Source organism: Chrysochloris asiatica, unplaced genomic scaffold, assembly GCF_000296735.1.
Source record: "Chrysochloris asiatica unplaced genomic scaffold, ChrAsi1.0 scaffold00072, whole genome shotgun sequence".
Classification (NCBI taxonomy): domain Eukaryota; kingdom Metazoa; phylum Chordata; class Mammalia; order Afrosoricida; family Chrysochloridae; genus Chrysochloris; species Chrysochloris asiatica.
Window position 1 is genome coordinate 6,546,956 of NW_006408590.1, and position 25,337 is coordinate 6,572,292.

General features: G+C 37.4%; 1 protein-coding gene across 1 annotated transcript in view; it reads right to left on the reverse strand.

Annotated features, from left to right (window-relative positions):
• Positions 1-201: 201 nt before the first annotated feature.
• Positions 202-25,337, reverse strand: part of DCDC1 (doublecortin domain containing 1) — an 87,876-nt gene continuing 62,740 nt past the window's right edge. The window contains exons 6-8 of the mRNA XM_006864907.1: positions 17,561-17,797; positions 643-809; positions 202-267 (exon numbers count right to left, since the gene is read on the reverse strand). Of these exons, the coding sequence (XP_006864969.1) occupies positions 202-267; positions 643-809; positions 17,561-17,797 (470 nt within the window). The remainder of the gene's footprint in view (positions 268-642; positions 810-17,560; positions 17,798-25,337) is intronic.

A 25,337-nucleotide genomic window follows, 5' to 3' on the forward strand; every position in this document is an offset into this window, starting at 1 on the left:
AATACTTACTTTAAAAAATCAGCAAAGCCTTGAGACACAGACACACGTATAATTATTGAATGGGCATATAGAAATTAAAAGACAAAATCAAGTTCAACCTGATTCAAATACATAAATTCTATTCCCATACTGGTGGTTCTCAAACATGCATGTTAAATAAGTGAAGTAAGCTATTCTTAAAATGAAGTTCATTCACCAATTCTATGTCTCAGAATAAGATTTCTTATATCTTAGCTCCAATTCTAGAGCAGCGATTCTAATTTCATACTAAAAAAGAAAGAAAGAAAAAGAGAAAAGAAAGCTAAACATTTAAGCCTTCAAATGCCTTTGAAGCTATTCATTTTCTTGGTTAACGTAACTGTCTATAGAATTTCCACTTAAGGAGTTGCCTTTGCTTTGCACAGTATGCAGCTAGAAAGATGAGACATATGACATCCCATACCAAAAGACAGATACAATTAGCCCTATTATTGTTGGCTTTGAGATTACAGAAGAAGCATTTTGGCTCCCTAACGGGCACTGAGTTCACAAAATGCATGTCACCATTCTCTTATGACACTATGCCAATCATTGTCTCTATATGACCAAGTACATTTTAAAAATATATATTAATAAAGCAGTTTTTAAAGAGGGATGACTCACCTGTTTATAATAGTTTTTTGCAGACTTTAATCGTTCGGACAAGGCCAAAAGAACTCCTTGGATGTACATCTTAGCTCCTGAGGGGCTGAAACCTTCTCCCTTAGAGACCCACACTGGTCCCCGCAAAGGTGTGATGGAATTTTGCAGGCATTTTTCAAGCAGAGGAACTATGCAAGAAAAAAAGGGAAAAGAAATTCTTTTGACCCAACCGAAATGCATAGCCTGGAACACAGTCCCTGTACCAGTGATAAGCTAACTCTTAACATCTATTATTTAGATCTGACCTGGGTTAAGTCTTAGAGAGGCAATTCCTGTATTACTAGTGGCCACCATGAAGGATGTATTTATATTGAGACACCCCCCATGCAAGACTCATAAGCTTTGTGAGCACACCTGAATAGTTCTGAAGTGTGCCTAACTAGCTGCACGGAGTGTCATGGTGTGCACTGATTGCCTTATCTTCTCATTTATCACAGATGAGTTGGAACCAACCTTGCTGAAATCTACTTGCATTGTCCTGATAAAATTGTAAGATCCATGGTGTTTCTGTATGTAGCCTCCCGTAGAGGAGCCTATATCCCTCAAACCTCACATCTGGAAATTATTCATAAAATATAATCTATACCTTTAAGAAACCATACTCTTCTAGGCTTTCCATTATCATTGCTTAAATAACCCTTAAAACAGGGTGGCAAGACTGTTTAAAAATAAGGGAGGGAATTTAAGCAAGCATTTTATCAGACCTTGTTGATTTTTAACTTTCTGGGATATAAACTAGTCAAAGATTTAGGAATGCGAGCCTAGCATGCGTTTTGTAAACAGATAGAAGATATTTGCTTGTGGGGATGTATTGCAACATCCATATGGACTTGACAGACATGTTTATACACTTTTTCACACGATTAGCTTATAAAGCCTTTCTAGTGTAAAATAGTCAAATAACATGGCAGCTAGCTAACATTTTTCAAGATTTAATTTCCCTCTGAAAAAGGCAGAAAAAATAAAATCTTAGGTATACTTGGGAACCGAGGAGAATGAAAGAATATTTTTTTAAAGTTGTCTTTTCTTTCGTATATACATAGGATACATACAAAACTGCACAGAAAAACTAGGTGGTTTGGGTGCCTTATTATCTCACATATTTCTACTAGAAATGGAATTAAATAGATCACCAGCCAAGAAAATAGTTTGAAGTCATTGCTTATGTTATATGTTGCATATTTTATGGCGGGAGGCCTAGCACAGCAATCTGGAAATTGAATTACAATTAGGTTCAGCTGAGCTGCTGAGAGGCTGAGTTATGCAAATGGCCTTTTCTGGTATTCTGCTGAAATTTGCACTCAGAAGAAAAGTTATGTGTTTTATGGCACTAAGTTCTACAACTCTCTACCAAAGTACAATGTAGTCTGTCACAATATAAACTTTATTCTCAAATAGAGTTGAAAATTCTCTAAGACCAGTATAAATAAAGTTAAGCAGAAATGATGACCCAATGACTATGTACACATCCTCAGTTAGTGCATGAAATTCCTTCACCCAGCCTGAGAAGTTTATTCCTAACATTCAGCTAGCAATTCCATTTTTATACTCTTGGAGATATCACTATTCCCTGTAAGTTTTTGTCATTAACAAATGTTAACGACCTTTTAAAAACATAAAATCAGATACATTACTATCAAAATAACAAGCAAAAGAGAAATGTACTCACTTTCAGAATCATAAGTCTTTAATTTTTATAAGTATTATATAAATCAACCTCGATTATAATTTTTCCTAAAGAAAACTAGCTAAAAAAAAAAGTCATCATTTTCAGTTTATTTATATTGTTATGTATTCTATTTTGATCTGTACCGTTTTAATTGGCACTCTCATCAAACCTAGCAAGTTTTGCTTATGGAAAGATATTATATAAATTGCTGTGGCGATTAAATAAAGTTATATAAATTGAGTAGTGGATAATAACTTGAATAATCTATAGTCCAAATTTAATCTTGAATTTAAACTTCAGAAAATTTTATCAAATTCTACATCTTTACAAATATATTAATCTATGCTTATCATAATATAACTTTCAAATTCTTTTTGTGAGCCCAAAGGATACCAAAGAAGTTTTTACTAGCTCTTCAAACACAACACTCTACTTGTCTCTAAGTTTTTACTCTCTTTAAGAATTTAAGGGGGAAAAAAAATTCAGCTTAGGGAAAAAAAGAATTATACCAAAACTCACGCAGTGTCAGGATTGATATTGGATAGAAAATAGCTCCCATGCTCCACATGATTTATGTAATTAGGAATACTATGGAAACCATAAACAGTAAAGCAAAGAAAGCAGTATTCACAAGCAGGTTTTATAAGGGACTTCAGAATCTGCTCTGAACTTGTTGAATAATCTGTTCAGTATTCCAGAATCTCCCTGCTGGAAGTGAGGCCCCTCATTATAACCACAAGAGCACTAATAAAGGTTAGCCTCTGAACTAGGGATTAGAATGGCTCTTTCTCTTTGGAAACTGCAAACTAGTAACTTTGATGATCTTCTTGAAAAGCAAGATAAAGCACACTCCAAGAACAAACAGTGTTTCCACTAACTAGGAAGGTACAGAAAACATAAGAAAATGATACGCCTAAATACTTGGAAAGGAAGTATAATCCAACCTAATGGCCTATATTGAAAAAATAAAATTTATTAGGCAACAGAATTACAGAACTCTCCATAAACAAGGAATCTTGCCCTGAATGATCATTTGTAAATATAATCGAATAATTTACTTTTTTATAAATTTACTTGACTTTCTAACCCCGACTATATGTTTAAAATGGTATGCATCATCGTTTAAGTGCTGTTTCCTTGGGTATTTATACATTCTAGACCAAAGAAGAGTTTGTGAGTATTCTGAAGCAATGGTTTTCTCCTCTTTTTATTAGGGTTCTTTCTGAAGCAAAACTTTCTTCTGTCAAAAACAACTATTGCATAGAGATGTGTAACAAATGAAAGTAATCATTTAAAAAGGTTCGCAAACACTTTTCAGCCTTGGAAATATAATAAACCAAGGTGTTAATAAAAACTGACAGATAGTTGTTGCTAAGCGTTATTGAGTCCGTTCTTGTATGGGTTTTCCGAGGCTGTACATCTTTGTAGGAGCAGTAAGCCTCACCGTTCTCCCATAGAGTGGCTGGTGAGCTAAACCACCAATCATGTGGTTCACCATCCAGTGCTTCCCATGGGTAACACCACCAACAAAACAAAAACTCCTGCCTTTTTCCAGGGAATGAACTTCAGGTTATTCTTTTCCATGTCCTTCCAATCCATGTGCTTCTTTTTCTTTAAATACCTCTCAGAAATATTGCCTCATTCAAGAAAGTCGTTGTTGTCAACTAACATTGAGGCGAGAAGCTTGGATGTTCCTGTGTTTTTCTATATGTGTACAAAACTACACAAAAGCATTTATTTCTGTTTGAGATCATTTTGAATGTTCTACATACCTTTTCCTACTTACATGATTGTAATAATAACTCTACAGCCTCAGAAACCCTATACAGGGTTGCTATGAGTCATAACTGACTCCATGACACTTAATAACAATAAGAACTCTGCTTTTCTGTACTATTGGTATTTTCACTAAGTGACCCAACACTTTTTATAAGATAAACGGTATGAAAATTTTCCCTTAAATTTATCATTAAGCATTTTTGTTGTTGCTAAGCGCCTTGGAGTCTGTTTCAACTCATAGCTACCCTGTATTAGGGTTTCCAAGGAGCAGCTGGTGGATTTGAACCACCACCTTGTAGTTCAGATCAACTTTGTGGTCCAGTGCTTATGGTACAGCACCACAACGGGGCTCTGTCATTATGCATAGATCAGTCGAAGATTATTCCAGTTGAGATAATTTCCATCTATCACCGAAGAGGTAAAAAGTTATGTGGATGATTCTTTTGATCTATTTTTAGCTTTTTATCCAGCCACTCCTCAGAAACCCTAGACAGAGTCGCTATGTGTCGGAACAGACTCGATGCACTTAACAACAACAAAGTTAGGATATGAGGCAAACGTAAAACCAACCCAATAGTTTCAGTCTGTTCTTAGTCAATACTGCGGATGATGGGTAAATAGATCATATGATCAAAAGTTGTAGCAATGTTAATTTCGTACTTATCAACTGATGCCTCTCACAATCATTGTTTAATTTCATTTGCATTTCTTCCCTCTATTAATCCTGGTGTGGCACTGTGGGTTAATGCTCTGGACTGCAAGGTCGGTTTGAACGGCAAGGTCGTGGGTTCAAACTCAAACAAGGTGGCTATGAGTCGGAACCATCTCGACAGCATTTAGCACCACCACCAACATTCTCCAGCTGTTATGTTTTGTCAATCCAGGCTCTTATCAAATGTTACCTCCTCTGAAAAATATTCAAAGTTATCAGGGCAAAATTAATTGTTTTCTCCACTATGTTTTCACAGAATTTAAAAAACGTTTCTTTTTCTCTTACCAATTTGTATTAGTCCCTATTTTCTCCCCTAATCTTTATTCCAGTAAATCATGAAACTTTGGGGGTTTGAGGTCAAGTAATTTTTCAGTCTGATAAAAGAGACGCTCAAAAATGTTTCCTGCATAAGTAAATCGTTCTTCACATAAACTGTGGATAGTCTTTTAGGAAAATTTTAAGACCATGAGTTGGACCATATATAATCTCTTCAACCTGTAACTGGCTAAGGCCTAATGCAAACTTGATTTTATCAAACAAAATTTAATCAGCGAATATACTGGAATTTCAAAGCACATTTAATAAATGTGATCATTTTCTCCTCTAATAAATCTGACATATTCTATAAACAGCAGTTTTATTTTAAGATTCTTTATAAAGTTATTTTGAAAACTAAGGAGAAAAAACATTTACAAAAAGAAAACCACAAGTTTGGCAACAAAGTATTAACTAGCCAGGAGAGGGCCAGTAGAGAGAATTACAAAAAGATCTTAGAAAGCCTGTATGTGCTCTAGTCTATCCAAAACATGCTATTGTGGGAAAAGGCACACAATAAAACTTAAAGAATAGAGCAATAGTATTAGGCAAACATCAAGATAGCTATTTTAAATGATAAGGCAATGTCCTTTAAGAACTCCTAACACAGTAAGTTCAAATGTTAAAGTTTCTTTAAACGGATCTTATTTTAAACCACTTACTAATCACTGATAAAGGAGCTCTGGTAGCATAGTGGTTACGAATTGGGCTGCTAACTTCAAGGTCAGCAGTTCGAAACTACCAGCTGTTCCACAGGAGAAAGATGAAGCTTTCTGTTCCCATTAAGATTTGCAGCTTCGGAAACCCTGTGCAGGGTCACTATGAGTCGGAACTGACTCCACCGGCACATAACCATCACCGGCACGTAATAATCACTGATAAGAAAGTTGTACATGACATGGATACAAAAATCTCAATAAGGAGAATCCATAAAGTTAATGGAACCTATAAGTAGTGGTAGTGGGGTGATTTAAACACTGGGCTTCTAACCCCAAGGTCAATGGTTCAAATCCACCAGTTGCTCCATGAGAGAAAGATGCAACTTCCTGCTCACATAATATTCATAACTTCGAAAACCATGGGGTCATGTTTTCTCCCTAGTTCTGAGAGCAGCCCACTTTCAAGACATGGGTTACTGCTGTCTCAGCCTCAGTCACTGGGATACCCAGGACCCAGCAGGCAGCATTCCATCCCTGATGATCCCACTCCAGCCTATCCTCTGTACCCTGGTGGCTCTGGGAGGCTGCACTCACCCTGCAGCAGTGAATGCTTCGGACTATAAGCTTCCTTTTTATGTGCACACGAGGTCTATCAGGATCCTAAGCATTCATTAATGCCAGAGGTGCATTGTTCATGTGCAAGAGTCCGGTAGTACATTTTTTACTAATGTCATAAATGCAAAATGTTGGATAATGAGAGTCAATAAGTGAAGAGTAGGTGTAATTGGAAAGCTCCCTGTCCCAGAGCAAACCCCACTCCAAAGCATGGTCTGCTGGGAAGATTGAATCATGGTGAGCCTACTGTTTCCTGTGTTGCTTGATTTATATCCCTGTGTTTATATTCAGCTGCTGTGTATTTTTGTTTCCATGCTATATGTCAAATCTTACTGTCCCTAAGGTACTCAGGAGATAAACCTTAGGCTTAAATACCTATGCCTACCCAAATTTAGACTTTTCTCCCCTAAACAAAATGACAAGCCCGTGATTGCTACAGTTAGAGCAATCTTTCACAGCTGCTTTAGTTTTTCAGTGATCCTGTTAAACTGACGGCATGTTGTCTGTGGGTTCTACAGTGTTATAATACAGCTGTAAGAGACATTGATCTGTAGGATCAGATCAAACAGAACAGGGATGCATTGGGGGAAGAACTTCATAGGTCACATTGTTTTTACCAGAGTAAAATTTAATTTAGACATTGGGACCTTTATGGGCCACCTGGTTATTTTAATTGTTGCTATGTGGGACTTAGGAAGGAGGAAATCTTAGGAAGTCCCCTCCGTTTTGAACATGCAGCCTGAGTCATGTCTTTTCTTAAACTGAATGAAGTAGCTGTGCATTAAATATGCTGGCACATCTTCTGCTTGAGCAAGTGGACCGAAATGGTGTGAATTGTTAATGCCTTGCTGCTTTGGTTCACGGCTTGTGATTGATCATTTGTAACTATATCTACTCCTTGTTCCATGAAATCAAGTATGGAGTAATGGGTTCATCAGATTTGGGGGTTAAATTGAGAGTGAAGAGGTACTGTGTGTGGAAATAAGAGTTGCCATGTTCAGGGCTGGCCTTGTAACAGCATGGAATCTAAAGGCGATATTCAAAACCACTTCACTCATCATACGCTTACTGATTCTGAATAGGGCCCATTTGCAGGGGACATTTGGTAGTTTTCCAATACGCTTTATGCCTCTTTCTACTTCCACCACCATGCACATCTTTTTTTTTTTTTTTTTTCATACACCCCCAGTCGCACACTGGTAGAACAGGTCAGCATATACAATTCATTGATTCAAATAACTTGATTTATAAGGAAAAATAAGTTGGGATTTTATTGTATGAATCTTCCCTTTTACCCCCAACAAAAGTAACAGTGTCTCTGAAAATACTAGTATTTTATGAAGTCACACACTGTCATCTAAAACAGCCGATATTTGTAATATTGTAAAATAACATAATTGGAACTCACATGCATTCAATCTATAAGCTTACTTAAAGAAATATTGAGAATTAGCCATACCTAGTCTGTTTTTATGTTGTAGTGACATATTACAAGATATCATTGCTGAACACAAATGGCATGCTTTTGTAAAATTTAAGTATTATTTTTAAGGTAAGTTTTGAAAAGTATCAGGATTATTGGTGGTGTAGTGGTTAAAGAACTTGGCTGCTAACCAAAAGATAGGCAATTCAAACCTACTACCCACTCTGTGGGAGCAAGATGCAGCATTCTGCTTCCATAGAGATTTACAGCTTAAGAAGTGAGGAAGTTCTACTCTAGTCTACAGAGTCATTACAAGTCAAAATTACTCGACAGTAGTGGGTTTGATTTTATAGACTGTAGTACATGGAATTCAATAACATGTCTAACAAAAATTTAAAGGAGAGACCTTTAGAAATGCCATTATATATATATATATATATATATATATATTTGCTTGTTGTGATAACTGACTTATCTTTATAATATCATTTTTTATATGAATATTTCCTCGACTCATCTGTCAGTTTCTCATGTTGCTGTGATGCTAGAAGTTATGCCACCAACAGTTCAAATCTCAGCAGGATCATCCAGGTTTCAGTAGAACTTCCAGACTAAGAAGGAGAACTTGGGAATCTATTTTTAAAAACATGGGTGAGTGAAAATCTTATGAATAGCAGTAGAACAGTGATGAGCCACAGAAGAGTCCCTTTGGTTGAGAGGCACAAAATACAAAGTAAGAGCTGCGTCCTTAAAGCGGAATCAACAAACCTAAACGATGTGATGGGGTGAAGCTTCCAGGGCTCTCATTTGCTGATGTGGCACTACTCAAAATGAAAAGAAACTGCAAAAATCCACTAATCATCAAAGGAGCAATGAATGAAGCAGGAATCTGGAATATTAGACGTTGTTAAAATAATGACTAATAATGACTTAGTGGGCTGAAGTGTGGACTGGTATTGGCGAGTTTGAACTGGAGAAACCATGACAAGAATGACAAATCAAAGAGGAAGCGCTTAACATTTAATCAAAACCAACATTTTAAAATCTATCCCAAAGTACACTGCTGCCAGTGATAGAATTATATCCATACATCTACAAAGAAGACCAGTAAATATGACCACTATTATTCAAAGTTACACACATCAAAGGTAAGGAAACCGAAGATTGCTAACACCTTCTGCAGTCTGACATTGATCAAACACACAATCAAGATGTATGTGAAAGCTGGAAACAAAGAAAAAGGATTAGAAGCTGGGAAATATGGCCATGGATATCAAAATGATCCTGCAGAATGCATGATGGAATTTAGCAAGACCAGTAACGTATTCATTGCAAATACCTTATTTGATGGACACAAACATAAAATTGTAAATTTCATACACTTGGACCTCACAGGATGGACTACATGTGCATAAAATCTATTAGATCTATGAAAACAGACAATAAATATATTCAGCATAATCAGTCACAGCAAGGCAAGGGGCTGACTGCAGAACAGGCTATCAAGTGCTCGTTTGCAAGTTTCAGTTAAAGCTAAGAAAATTAAATTAATCCACAAAAGCCCAAGTACGACCTTGAGTAAATACCACCTGAATTTAGAGATCATCTTAAAAACAGACTTGATGTATTGAACACTAATGACAGAACATCAGATGACATGTAGGGTAATATCATACATCATACATGAAATAAACAAAAGGTCATTAAAAAGACAAAAGAGAGAAAACACCAGAAGAGACTATGGAACTTGTTCTTGAATACAAAGTGGTGGTGGTGGTGGTTGTGGTGGTGGTGGTGGTGTGCAGTGGAGTCAGTTCTGACTCATAACAACCCTGTATTCAGTTTCTGAGGCTGTAAATCTTTACATGAGCAGAAAGCCTCATTTTTCTCCTGTGGAACTGCTGATAGTTTCGAACTATTGACCTTGAGATTAGCAGCCCAACTTGTAACCACTGCACTACTAGAGCTCCTTTGAATATAGAGTAGCTGGTAACTAAAACAACTGGGGGAAAATGATCACATAGAAGAGCTAAAAAGAATATTTCAAAAGGGAGCTCAAGAAGACAAAGTAAAGTATTATAATCAAATATGAAAAATCCTGGAGTTAGAAAACCAAAAAGGAAGAAGATGCTCAGCATTTCTCAAGCCATAAAGAACAGAAGAAAAATTCAACACTCAGATTTCACTATTGAAGGCAAAATATTGAATGATGCAGGATACATCAAAAGCAGATGGAAGCAGTACATTATGCTGAGTGAAATTAGTCAATCACAATAGAGAAAATATTGTATTAGACTACTATTATAAAAGTAAAGAAAAGGTTTTCACACTAAAAGAAACATTATCTGATGGATACCAGGGATAGGAAGAGAAGGAATGGTGACTATGCACAGGCATTGGACTGTGTGGATTATAACATATTATGGGTCACATTGCAAAGAATGGGAATTCCAGAACCCTTAATTGTGCTCACTCAAAACCTATACATAGACAAAGAGGCAATCATTTGAACAGGACAAAGGGATGTCATGTGGTATAAAATCAGGAAATGTGTGTGTCAGGGTTGTGCCCTTTAACCACACTTACTCAGTTTGTATACTAAACAAAGAATTTGATCCACTGGACTATATCAAGAATGCCACATTAGGATTAGAAACAAATACATTAACAACCAGCAATATGTAAATTTGAGACACAATCTTGCTTGCTGAAAGTGAAGAGGGCTTGAAGCACTTACTAATGAAGATCAAAGACTACAGTCCTCAATATGGATTACACCTCAACTTAAAGAAAAAAAAAAAAAACACTGCATAATAACCAATATCTCAATAAACTGAGAAAACTGTAAAGTTGTCAAGGATTTCATTTTATTTGGATCCATAACCAACTCCCATGAAAGCAGCAATCAAGAAATCAAATGAGGTACTGCATTAAGGCAAATCTGATGATGCACAAGGCCTCTTTAAAGTATTCAAGAGCAAAAATGTCAGTTTGAGAACTAAGGTGTGCCTGATCAAGACATGGTATTCTCAGTCGTTTCACATGCATGTGAAAGTTGGACAATGAATATGGAAGACCATAGAAGAATCAATGCATTTGAATTATGGTGTTGTCAAAGAACATTGAAAATACCATGCACTGCCAGCAGAACAGATAAATCTTGGAAGAGTACAGCCAGAATGCTCCATAGCAGCGAGGTTGGTGAGACTTTGGACATATTGTCAGGAGGGATCAGTTCTTAGAGGACTCATGCTTAGGTAAAGTGGAGTGTCAGCGAAGAAGAGGAAGACTTCCAACAAGATGGACTGACGCAGTGGCAGCAACGATGGACTCACACATAACAATTGTGAGGATGGCACATAGGGTCAGTATGAGTCAGAATCAACTCAATGGCACCTAACAACAACAGATTAAATTTTGACACAGAAGGAAAAGATGTGATAGAAAACATTGTGACTTAGGGATAAAATTAAACATACAAAGCATTTATATAAATAAACAATATTCAAACCAAGCTAATTATGAAATGTTTCAGAATTCTACTGTTACATTGTAGGGTCACAACCATCAGAAACCTAAAAATATACAGATGAACGCATCTTTTTTTTCTTTTCTTCTCTCTCTTCCTCTTCCTCTCAAGTTTCAAAATCAGGATAAATATCGGGCACACACATACCTAATTCAGAAATATCTAGGGGTTAGATAAGCTGGCAAAGTTGTTACGTTTGTTAGGCAAAAACTAAATCAACGTATTACTTATATTTAAGTATATTATTTAAGATGTGAAATATGTATGAGGGAGTTTCACAAATTTTGTGGGAAAACTGAATAAAAAGATAATGGAATAGTTACATGAACTTTGACAAGCTCGCTTAGATGCCATGAATGATAACTATTTTAAATGTTATAAATTGAAAAAATATCTTGATAGCTTTCATGATTAAAATAGAGATTTATTTGGGAGCATTTCCCCCTCTCTGGTTTGCTTTACAAATGCAGAATATTCTATAATAAGCATTTTGCATATTCTTGTCTAGTATTTCTTCTCTCTTCCCAAAACTCTGAGGAGGAAGAAAATCAGTCTCTACTGAGTCATGTTCTTTAAGTGGAAAAATTTGTAAGAAATTGCTTTATATCAATTTGACTGATTTTATTTGTAACTACACTTATTATAGTGCTTCTTATAATGAATTTCAAGAGTCTATGGAAGTATTAGGAGCTCTGGTAGCATTGTGGTTACGAGTCGGGCTGCCAACCTCAAGGTCAGTAGTTCGAAACTACCAGCTGTTCCGTGGGAGAAAGATGAGGCTTTCTGCTCCCATAAAGATTTACAGCCTCAGAAACCCTGTACAGGGTTGCTATGAATTGGAACCGACTCCATGGTACTTACCAACAACCAACAACAGGAATTATTATTAGAATTAGAGTTTTGTTGCTAGAGATCAAATTAGAAATTTAAAAATCAGAAGATAGGAAGACAAACTCAAAGAGGGAGAGGAAAGAGCAAACAAAGAACATGAAATCCTGACTCAAACTTAGTCCAACAAAACCTAGGATTAAAGATCATATCTTTATAAATATAAACAAAAGTCTATGTTTTAAAGACTTCAGAAAGGAATTTGTGGCCAATACTAAAATGTCTACAAATAGATCAGACTGTTTTGTGAATGTTCATATCATACAATCACACATTGAATAAAAGATGGCAATGATCCATTTATAATGGAAATTCTCTAACTGCCGCCAAAAGATACTTTCTTAAATCAGTCCTTAACACAATTCTTACTATTCTCTATGTTGTTGTTGTTGTTATAGATCAATAGAAAAAAATATAAATCAGCAGCCACTTAGCACATTCTGCTTTTGATCCAAGAGACAAGAAAAGCCCAAATATGATGCCTGGGAGTCACCAGGAGACACTGAAGGCCATGTCTAAGGAACAAAGGTCAAGTTGCATGGAGCCCAAAGATCTGAAACCTTTTCTAATAGGCATCTTTCTGACACAAAGGGGTTGCTAACTGCCTGCCATTGTATGTACCAAAGGTCTACTTGCCCTAGAAAGTTTTCAAGGCTGATTAATCTCCTCTGGCACCTAGCTTCCCTCTTCAATGTTGTTATTGTCAAGTCAGTTCCAACTATAGCTACCCTGTATAAGGTTTCTGAGGAAAAGCTGGTGAGTTTGAAACTCCAACCTTGAGGTTCAAACCGACCTTGCAGTCCAGCCCATTAACCTACAGCACCACACAATAAGAGACCTAACTTAACATTTCATAACGTTTGAAGAATAAAGGTAATATAAAATGGAATAAAGGATTAAAGTAAGGCCAAAATGTACTCAATTGTCCAAAGGTAAATTATCCTTCATGCCTAATGAAGTTCTAGAACAGATTATAATATAAATTGCTTGGAAGCCCTTAGAAACATAACTAGTAATCATTAGGACCTAACACAGGGTCATTCACATATTAAATAACTATTTAATGTACAGAGAGGAAAACTCAGCAAAATTCCCTACCTGGAGCATGAAACCTCCCACATCAACATATTCTTTCTAGTGGAAAGCTGGTTCCAACAGACGATTATCATCTGTTGTCTGTAATTGGTAGTGGTGGTGGTGGTAGTGTGCTGCTGAGTTAGTTTTGACTCATAGTGACCGTGCATAGGCTTTCCAAGGCTGTCAATCTTTGGGGGAGCAGAAACTCTCATCTTTCTCCCATAGAGCGGCTGGTATGCTGGCCTGGCAGTTAGCAGCCCAACTCATGACCCACAATGCTACCAGTCCTCCTGTTGTCTATAAGTCGGGTACTGCAAATCTGTATCCACTTCCCAGATCAATATGCATAACTGAAACAATGTAAGAGAATAAGTAATGTCTGCAAACCTCTATTTTATCAAATACCATGTCAAAAATCCTCTATTTTGAACTTATGATGGGTTACTTTTAAATGTTTCAATTTAAAAATCAGAAATTATGATCCAAAACAAGGCAAAAGAAATTTATGAGTTTGATATCAATTAGTTAGACAGGGGTAAAGTTAGTATTTACACCAAATTTACACCTGAAAGCAAAGATAGGAGAAATGTAATTTTTGGATGAGAGATAAAATATTTTAAAAACTTAGCAGGCTTAACTACTAAATAAAAATAGGACAAGTAGAATACAAATCTGGTAAACATAAACAAACATATAAAGTTCTGTTCTCACGTCTTAAAAGTCAGCAGTACAAGAGAGAAGTAGCTTAAAATCAAATTGTGAGCAAAAACTTAGGAGTAGTTAGTTGACTACAAGTACACACGCCTCAGCAGTGTGTCTCTAACTAATAGAGACAACAATGCAGTTGTAGGATACACAATGACCTGGAAAAAAAAAAAAAAAAAAAAGGAGGTGGGGCTGCTTTCATTCAGACCTGGAAAACTGTACAGTTTGGCGTACTACAAAGAAGAACACAGTGAAAATATTAGACAGAACAGCAAACAATAGCCAGGATGATGAGGAGTCAGAGAAATAGTTGGAAGCACCAGAGATACTTAACCTAAAAAATATTTAAATAACAGATGATAGCTATGTTGAAGGGAGTCCTGACATGGCATTGTAGGGTAAGCATTGGACAACTAAAGAAAGGATGGCTATTCAAACCCACCAGCCACTCCTCAAAAACCTTATATAGGGTTGCTGTGAGTCAGAGCTGATTGAAAGCACACAACAACAACAAACTATGTTCAAATGTTTGAAAGGCAGTCATGGTCTAGGAATTAGTTTGTGCTACGTGGCTCCAGAGGCAAAGTCAGGACCAGTGGTAAATGTTTAAAGGAACAGATTTCAGCTACCTATTACTCACTGCCATTGAGTCAAGCGCAATTCTCAGGGGTCCTACATAGAATTACGAAGACTAAATCTTTACAATAACAGACAGCCACATCTTTCTCCTTCAGAGTGGCTAGTGTATTTGAACTGCTGACCTTGTGGTTAGCAGCCCGATGCCTAATCCACAGCACCACCAGAGCTCCTTTCACTTACCTATTGTTGTTGTTGTTGAGTGCCGTCTAGTCGATTCCCACCCATAGCAACCCAGTACAGGATTTCCAAGGAGTGACTGGTGACCTTCAACCACTCACCTTACGATTCAAACGACTTTGCAGTCCAACGCATTAACCCACAGCGCCACACTCCTCACTTAACCTATTAAATACATGTATTTCTTTACATTATAACTGTCAGAATCAGGGAAAAAGAAACTGTGATTATATGAACATTTGTCAGAGAAAATTTAAAGAGAGTTTTGTAATGATCACCTAAGACTCTTCTGATGCTGAGGTACAAAGTCAATCAATCAATGATATTAAAGTGGTGGGAGTGGTGAGCCGTGGAGTTGGTTCCGATTTGTTGCAAACCTATACAGGGTTTCTGAGGTTGTAAATCTTTACGGGAGCAGAAAACCTCATCTTTCTCCTGCGGAACAGCTGGTAATTTCGAACTGCTCACCTTGAGGTTAGCAGCCTGACTCGTAACCACTACGTTTCCAGAGCTCCTTAAAGTAGATAATGAAAATGATAGCCATTATCATTTGTTTTTATATCACACTGAGCATCTAATGAATGTAGCTTTTCAATTTCTATGTAATATGACAACTTACTACTCAGAGTTGTTGTTAAGTGTCATTGAGTCGGTTCCAACCCACAGGAGCCCTGTATAGGGTTTCCAAGGAGAGGCTGGTGAGCTTGAACTGCCAACCTTGAGGCTCAAATTGACTTTGTATTCCAGTGCATTAACCCACAGTGCCATACCAGGACTCTTCATTGTATTTATTACTAATACACTAAGCAATACCATCAGTGAAAACTACCAACAAAATATAATTGTTGTTGTTGTTGTCAGATGCCATCGAGTCAGAACCGACTCATAGCAACCCCACGCACAGCAGAATGAAACAATGTCTGATCCTGGGCCAACCTCACTACCGTTGCCACACTTGAGTCCATCAATGCTGCCACCTAGCCGATCCATCTCGTTGGGGGTCTTCCTCTTTTTCTCCAACCCTCCATCTTACCAAGCATGATATCCTTCTCCAGCAACTGTTCCCTCCTGACAATATGTCCAAAGTAAGGAAGACGAACTTTAGCCATCTTGGCCTCTAAGGAGCACTCTGGCTGCACTTCTTCCAAAACAGTTCTATTGGTTCTTTTGGCAGTCCATGGCACCTTCAGTGTTCTCCTCCAACACCACAACTCAAAGGCATCAATTCATCTACGGTCTTCCTTATTCACTGTCCAGCTTTCACTTGCATATGAGGTGATTGAAAATACCATGACTTGGGTCAGGCGCACCTTAGTCCTCAAGCTGACATCTCTGCTCTTCAACAATTTAAAAAGTTCCTGTGCAGCAGATTTGCCTAATGCAATATGTCATCTGATCTCGACTGCTGCTTCCGCAAGTGTTGATAGTTGATCCAAAAAGAATGAAGTCCTTGACAACTTCAATCTTTTCTCCGTTGATAAGAATGTTGTTTATTAGTCCAGTGGTGAGGATTTTTGTTTTCTTGACATTGAGATGTAATCCATACCAAAGGCTGTGTTCATCAGTAAATGTTTTAAGTCCTCTTCACTTTCAGCAAGCAAGGTTGTATCATCTGCATATCTCAGGTTGTTAATTAGTCTTCCTCCAATCCTGATGCCACATTTTTCTTCATAGAACCCAGCTTCTCAGATTATTTGCTCAGCATACAAGTTGAATAAGTATGGTGAAAGAACACAACCTTGTCGCACACCTTTCCCAATTTTAAAACATTCAGTGTTCCCATGCTCTGTTCGAACAACTGCTTCTTGGTCCAGGTACAGATTCTTCATGAGTACAATTAAGTGTTCTGGAATACTCATACTTCGCAATGTTGTCCATAGCGTGTCATGATCCACACAATCGAAAGCCTTTGCGTTATCAATAAAGCATAGGTAAACATCTTTCTGATATTCTCTGCTTTCAGCCAAGATCCATCGGACATCAGCAATGACATCCCTCGTTCCACGGCCACTTCTGAATCCGGCTTGAACCTCTGGAAGTTCTCTGTCAATGTATGATTGTACCCGTTTCTGTACTACCTTTAGCAAAACTTTACTCTCTTGAGATATCAAAGAGATTGTCCGATGATTTCTTCATTCCATTAGGTCACCTCTCTTTGGAATGGGTACAAATATGGATCTCTTCCAATCAGTTGGCCAGATAGTTGTCTTCCAAATATCTTGGCAGAGATGAGTGAGTGCCTCCTCTGCCACCTCACTTTCTTGAAAGATTTCAAATTTTATTCCATCAATTCCTGGTGCCTTGTTCTTTGCCAATATAATTAGTAGTGGATAATTCATTGAAAAAATAATTCAATAAGGTTTTAAAATTTTTAATTAATTCGTTTTTTGTACACCTCGGACATCTTTATTTAACTCCTGTTAAGCCATGAATTTCTAGGGAATAGGTTCTAGCAGCTCAGGCTCCTTTCCATTGGTTCTCACAAAGTGCGCCTCTCTCGGGGGAGCAGGCTGGCACTAGTTAGCTGAACCCAGGTACCATTCTCTTTGGCTTCCTTCTTTTTCTGATCATTTTCCTTCACTCACTTCAGGAAGCTGTCTCGGCTCTTAGAGTGCTTAATATACTCAATGTGCACATTAATTCTATTGGCAAGAATCTTGCCCTTGACTTGCTTGTTCACAACAATGCTGACAGCATGCTGGGTCACACTGTAGACTCTTCTGGTTTTGCCGTGGTAACATTTGTGGGGCATGCCTTTTTGAACTGTGCCCATTCCTTTGATGTCCACATTCTTGTAGATTCAGATGTATGTGGCCAAAGGAACGACCCCATGCTTTCTGAAAGGCCTGGAGAACATATAGTGGGTACCTCGCCTCTTTCCCTTTGTGTTCGTCATCTTGGGGGATTACTGCAAAATGGCGGCTCTGGCCTAAAGGCAAATTTTTAAAATATTTTTCACCATTTGCTATGCCCAAATTCATTTTTTTTTTTTCTTAACTATCAGGAAAAATCCCTGCTTTAGTTAAAGAGATATGTCCTCAACACAAAACAGGAGCTATAAACATATATTATGCTGTATGCTTTGGGCACAGTAAAAGAAGTTTTAAAATGTAGATCTCAGTAAACGAAATAAATGATTCATGTATATATGTTAAAACTTAGCAGGCTGAACTTTTAATTGCAGTTTTGTGAGAGATCACAGTCATAAGGCCCAGAAAAACCATGCTGGAATTCTTGACCCACAAAACTGTGAAAGAAATTATGTTTGTTGTTTTAAACTGCTACGTTTTAGGGGTAATTTTTGCACAGAAATAGGTAACTAACCTAGATTTTAGGTAAAGGTTAGTGTAGCATGTATCATTACAATTTAAAACATTTACTAGACAACTGGAAGGAATCGGTTCTGCTTCACTGCCTTTCATGCTGCATGTCATTGATGAAGATGGCATTGGATAGGAGCTCAAGTAAGGTTGTTGTTGTTAAGTGTCTTCAAGTTGGTTCTGACCCATAGCCACCCTGTACAGGGTTTCCAAGGAGCGACTGGTGAGCTTGAACCACCGACCTTGCGTTGAAACAGACTTTATATTCAAACCAACTTTGCAGTCCAGCGCATTAACCCACAATGCCAGACCAGCAGGGGTGGGGAATGTCCTCGAAATCATTTCATCCGGCACTGCCAATGCAACCACAGGTGGGACTAAAAATTCAATAAATCTAGGAGCTTTAGTCATAGCAAAATAAATTTATATTAAGTAAATAAGGAGCTCTGGTAGAGTAGTGGTTACGAATCAGGCTGTGAATCGCAAGATCGACAGTTCGAAACTACCAGCTGTTCCGTGGGAGAAAGATGAGGGTTTCTGCTCCCGTAAAGATTTACAGCCTCAGAAACCCTGTACAGGGTCACTATGAGTCAAACCGACTCCAGGACACATAACAACAACAACAATGTTATAAATATGCAAATGGCCCTTGGCAGAAAAAAGATTCCCCTGCTCCTAGTGTGGCGCTGTAGGATTAGCACTAGACTGCAAACCACAATGTCAGTGGTTCAAATGCACCAACTGTTCCTCAGAAACCCTATAGAGGGTCTCCATGAGTTGCAGCCAATTCCATGGCACTTAACAACAATAAAATAACCCCTGATAAGTGGACAAGAACTTTTCAAACCTGTTTGCAATACATCAGCCAACATCTCATTGGCTAAAGCAAATCATATGGCCACATCCAGAGTAGAGTAAAAGGCCAATGGAAAGTTACAATGCAAAGGACATGGATTTAGAAAGACATGAAAAATGGGGTTCATTAAAGCCATCAATCCATTACACTAACATTCATTAAGCTCTTACTATGTCAGACACTAATACTTTAATATACTAGTTCATATAATTCTCTCAACTACCTTACGAGGTTGTTAAGAGCCATTGAGTCAGTTCCAACTTCTAGCAACTCTATATAGGGTTTCTGAGGAGCTGATGGTGGAGTCAAACCACCAACCTTGCAATTTACAGTCCAGTGTTTATCCTACAGCACCACACTAGGACATGTTTTTGTTAAGTGCCATCAAGTCAGTTCCAACTCATAGCGACCATGTATAGTGTTTCTGAGGAGTGGCTGGCGAGTTTGAACCTCAGATCTTGCAAATCAAACTGACCTTGCAGTCCAGTGTTTATCCTACTGCGCCACATCAGCAATATTATCACCACCTATTTTACAGATGAGAAAACTATATATAGTAAAGAGAGGTTAAACATCTGATACCACTGAATGTCTGAGCTTGGATTTATACCAGGCTAGTCAGGTTCCATTGTTGGAAATGCTGGTGCCTGGCCACAGCTCCCCAGGCTGGCTGAGCGCACTGCTTTCTGGCTTTGGGTCCTCTCTGTCCTCTGTACCCTGGCACCTGCGGTGGAGGTTCCTGGGGCCCCCTGAGACAATTAGCCTCGCACTCTGTGTTCTGACCACATCAGTATTATTTGACATGTCATAGGGAAAAAACTACTCGGACTTTAAATGAAGATTCAGGGGGTTATTTGGCATTTAGAAAGACATCCAGATAGGACTGGCATAGGAATACATATGCAGTGTAACAATTTGTGAACATTCACGTGAGGTAGTGCAAGATACATGTCATCTGGTGGCAAAACTGCTACAGGAGTAAAGGACTCTCACAGAGCAAAGGAGCTTTAGGATAAGCTCTAGATTGCAAGCCACAAGGTTGTAGGTTCAAGCCAACCAGCCACTCCATGAAACAAAAATGAATTCTCTGCTCCTGCAAAGATTTACAACCTTGAAAATCCTATACAGGCTCGCTGTGAGTCAGAACTGACTCAAGGACACTTAACAAGTCAGGTTCCAAGGTGCAATGGTGGTGCTGTAGGATAAGCACTGGATTGCTAACAACAACGTCAGCAGTTCAAATGCATTAGCTGCTCCAAAGAAGAAAGATGAGACTTTCTGCTTTGGTAAAGGCCTCAGAAACCCTTTTATAGGTCGTTATGAGGCAGAATGACTCCATGGCAATGAGTTTGGAGTCTGAGCCAGGTTCCAAAGTCTGTGTTCTTAAATCACTATGTTACCCACCTTCCCAAATAGAAAGAACATGAATAATCTTCTAAGTCAAACAGACATAATTTCAAATCTTTGGTTATGAAATGTGTTTGTTATGTAACCTTGGACAAATGACTTAATCTTTCTAAGCCTCAATGAGTCAAATAAAAATAATAATAACTACCTTTAGGGTGATTGTGAGCAGCAAATTAGATTTAATTAGATATGCATAAGAAGTACACAATAAATAATAGTTACTTCCATCTCTTTATTATCTGCTTGGATAACTTCTTCATGGGGCTTGTGTGGAAAATGTTATTACAGACTGGATATATTTTGATAAAGTAGATTCTTCTTTAAAGTTAAACTTAAGTTGTCTTGAAGTCCTAAATTTTGTTTTAAATAATTTTTACAAATAAAAAATGTGTGTATACACACACACATATCTGCTACTTTAATATAAGTTTGGGGGGAAATTCGAATAAAATATTCACTTTATAATGTTCAATCTATATTTATAGGGCATAAAATGAAAGTAACCTGCCTCCTTTTTTATAGAGGAAATTTTCTGGCTGGTCATGACCTCAACAAACCTTTCATGCATCACTCCCAAAGGCATTAAAAGTTATCCTGTGACTACCTGCTCCTTATTAGACTATGACATTTTAAAGTTATATTTTGAGGGAGCCAGAGAGTTACTTATTGCTGCCAACAATTAAGGCATGGGTCAGGAATCCTGAGAAATACAAAGGTGGTTTTAGAGGGGAAATGATGCAAAAAATTATAAGACAGCATTTGATATTTTGATGGTACTTTAATAAATAAGGGCTATGTGAGGTGTTTGGTTTTTTTTTTCTTATGGGTTTTATAGCTTTGTCGTTTTTATATTTTATTTTATTGTAGTAAGATTTATTTGTTGTTAAGCACTGTCAAGTCAATTCCAACACACAGTGACCCTGTACAGGGCTTCTAAGGAGCAGCTAGTGGGGACAGAACTAGAAAGAAACTCAACAAAGACACAGAAGAACTAAACAATATGATCATCAAATTGATCTCATGGACTTATATGGACCACTCAACCCAACAACAGCACAATATAAATTCTTTTCCAGTGTACATGGAACATTCTCCAGAATAGGCCATATATCAGACCACAAAGCTAACCTCAATAAATTTAAAAACACCAAAATTCTACAAAGCATCTTTTCAGATCACAATGCTATTAAATTGTTGTTGTTAAGTGTCATCGAGCAGGTTCCAACTCATAGTGACCTTGTATAGGGTTTCCAAGGAGCAGCTGGTAGGTTTGAATCATTGACCTTGTAGTTCAAACCAACCATGTGGTCCAATGCTTACCCTATAGTGCCACACCAGGACTTCACTATAAAATTAGAAAATAATAAAAAGGAAGACCAAAAGGGGGGAAAAAATCAAATACATGGAAACTGAATAACATCCTGATGAAAAGCTACTGGTTAATACAACAAATGAAAAATGATATTTTAAAAATTCATTGAATCAAACAAGAATGAAAACATAACACTCCAAAACTTTTTGAGACATAGCAAAAGCAGTGCTCAGAGGGTAATGTACAGCAATAAATGCACATATCCGAAAAGAAGAAAGAACAAAAAACAACCATCAACTGAACATCTCCAACAATAAGAAAAAGAGCATCAAAGTAAGTCTACTTCCACCAAAAGACAAGAAATAATAAAGGTTAGAACAAAAATAAATTAAATAGAAAACAGAAAAACAACAGAAAGAATTAGCAAGAAAAGAAGTTGGTTCTTTTAAAGGATTAATAAAATTGACAAACCATTGGCAAATCTAACAAAAGAAAAGAAGGAAAAGATATAAATAACAAATCAGAAATTATATGATGTCACAAATATAGGAAAAGATGGAATAATCCCAAATTCATTTTATGAAGCAAGTATAACTCTGATACCAAACCAGACAAAAATATCACTATAAATGAAAAACATACACAAATATCCCTAATGAGTATAGATGTAAAAATTCTCAACAATAGAATCAAACAATATAAAAAAAAAATAAATAAATACATTATGACCAATTGGGATTCATACCAGTTATGCAGGGATGGTTAAATATTAGAAAAACAATATAATCCACCACATAAATAAAATAAAGGAAAACATCACAGGTTCAAATCAATTGATATACAAAACACATTTAATAAAATCTAGTGCTCATTCCTGATAAAAACACTCAACAAAATAAGAATAGAAGGAAAATTTCTCAACATAATTAAAGACATATATAAAAAAAACCAACAAGGAGCTCTGCTAGAATAGTGGTTACAAGTTGAGCTGCTAACCTCAAGGTCAGCAGTTCGAAACTACCAGATGTTTCATGGGAAAAGATGAGACTTTCTGCTATCATAAAGATTTACAGCTTCAGAAACCCTATACAGGGTCACTATGAGTCAGAACCAACTCCATGGCATATAACTAACCAACCATAAAAAAACAATAGCCAACATCATCCTCAATGGTGAGAAACTGAAGCCATTCACCTTGTGAACAGGAATCAAAAGGATACCCTTTATAACAACTCATGGTCAATATTGCGCTGGAAGTTTTAGCAAGAGCTATAAGAGAGCCCTTGTGTGGTGCTGTGGGTTAATGCACGAGACTGCAAAGTCGTTTGAACTGCAAGGTCAGTGGTTCAAGCTCACCAGCTTTTCCTCGGAAACCCTATACAGGGTTTCTATGGGTCAGAATTGACTCAATGACACTTAACAACAACAACATCATAAGGGAAATTAAAGGCATCCAAATTTGCCAAGAAAAAGGAAAACTGTATTTACAGATGATATGATCTTATACTTCGAAAAATCCCAAAGGCTCCACAAAAATATTATAATTTAATGACAGATTTGGCAAAGTGGCAGGGTACAAGATTAACATATAAAAATCAGTTGGATTCCTTTACACTAATAAAGAGAGCACTGGGGGGAGGGGGATTAGGAAAACAATACCATTTACAATGTTGTTGTTAGGTGCCATTGAGTCAGCACCAATTCATAGTGACCCAATGTATAAGAGAATGAAACAGGGCCCAGTTCCACGCCAACCCCACAATCACTGCCATACTTGAGTCTATCATTGCTGCCACTATGCCAATCCCTCTCATTGGGGGTCATCTTCTTCTTCACTGACCCTTCACTTCATCAAGCATGATGTCCTTCTCCAGATAACATGTTGGATGTATGAAAGATGAAGTCTGACCATCCAGGCTTCTAAGGAGCATCCTAGCTGTACTTCTTCCAACACAGATCTGTTTGTTCTTCTGGCAGCCCATGACACTTTCAATATTCTCCTCTAACACCATAACTCAAATGCATCAATTCTTATTCACTGTCCAGCTTTTGCATGCATATAAGGTTACTGAAAATACCATGGGTTGGGTCAGGTACACCTTAGTCCTCAAACTGGCATCTTTGTTCTTGATCAATTTAAAGAGATCTTGTACAGCAGATTTTCTTAATGCAATATATCCATGAATCAAAGAGAAACTAAAGTGGTTTTAAAACAATGTATGTTTCAATTTTATGATCAGAATAAAACAAGATAGTCGTTAAAATAAAATAAAAGAAGATAGGCTTATTTATCCAGAGGATGAAAAAGATTCTTTTTAAAATAAAGATAGGCATCTGATCTAAGTATACATATTTGACAGATATGAACGGAAACAAAAAATGAGATCTTAACAGTTAAGTACAAGGGTAAAAATTATGTATGTCAGGCTAATTACTACTAAAAGAGGTTATGACAAATGAAGAAGATAGTTCATTGTTACAAAATCAGGGACAGGGACCAGTAAAAACCAAACAGAAAAATAAATAACTAAAAGACCTGACTCTCAGCAGTGCCCCAGAGGAGCCAGAATTCTAAATACTGTTGAGAAGTGACCTTTATATTACAGCTTGTAATAAGGGCAATTATACAATCTCTTTGGAGGTATAGCAAGGTTATACAAAGATCATAAAATCTGAACAAATTTAAGTGGGAACACTAGAAAAATTAATATAAAATTATTTTAAAATATTGGGTGAACTTCAAAAGTGCTCAAATGTGGCAATGCAGAGAGGATGGCACAGGATTGGGCAGTGCTTCATACTGTGGAACACAGGATAATTATGAGTTGGCACTAGCTCGAAGTCACTAAAAACAACAACAACAAAACTGAGAGAAGACAACGATAGTAGATTTTCATCTAAATTAGATGTATGGCCATGGAAGTGTTTAGCCTGAATGGTATTAACTTGGTGGTGGTGGTGGTGTGTAGTGGAGTTGGTTCCAACTCACAGTACCCTGTATAGGGTTTCTGAGGAGGAGAAAATGGATAAGGTTAATTTGAATTGTAAGGACCCAACTGATCATGCCTAACTAGAGATCACTTGACTAAACTTTAGTCAGGCTTCAGAAAACATTTCGGATAGACAAGGCCTCAGTTTTTAGTTCCCTCCAGAGATGAGGTCAATCGGCCAGCCCTCAAAACCTCAATGTCAAAATAATCCTTGAGAAACTCATAATGGTCAGGCTGACCCAGACAGATGGGAATATTCCAACCACACACTTGCAATTAACTGTTTTAGCCCTTGCCAAAGCCTATCAGCTTATAGGTCAAAAGCTTGCTTCATGCCAAGACCAATAAAGGTATAGAGTAAGAATATCTAACCAATCAGAAACTGTATCTATAGTACTGTACAATTATGCCCCCTAAAACTTTATAAAAACTGGTATGTAAAACAATGCGGGGTCGCCTTCAGCTCCTGGTTTTAGGAGTCTATGTGAGGGTGGTAGCGTAGTGGTTACGAATCGGGCTGCGAACCTTAAGGTCAGCGGTTCGAAACTACCAGCCGCTCCGCGGGAGAAAGATGAGGCTTTCTA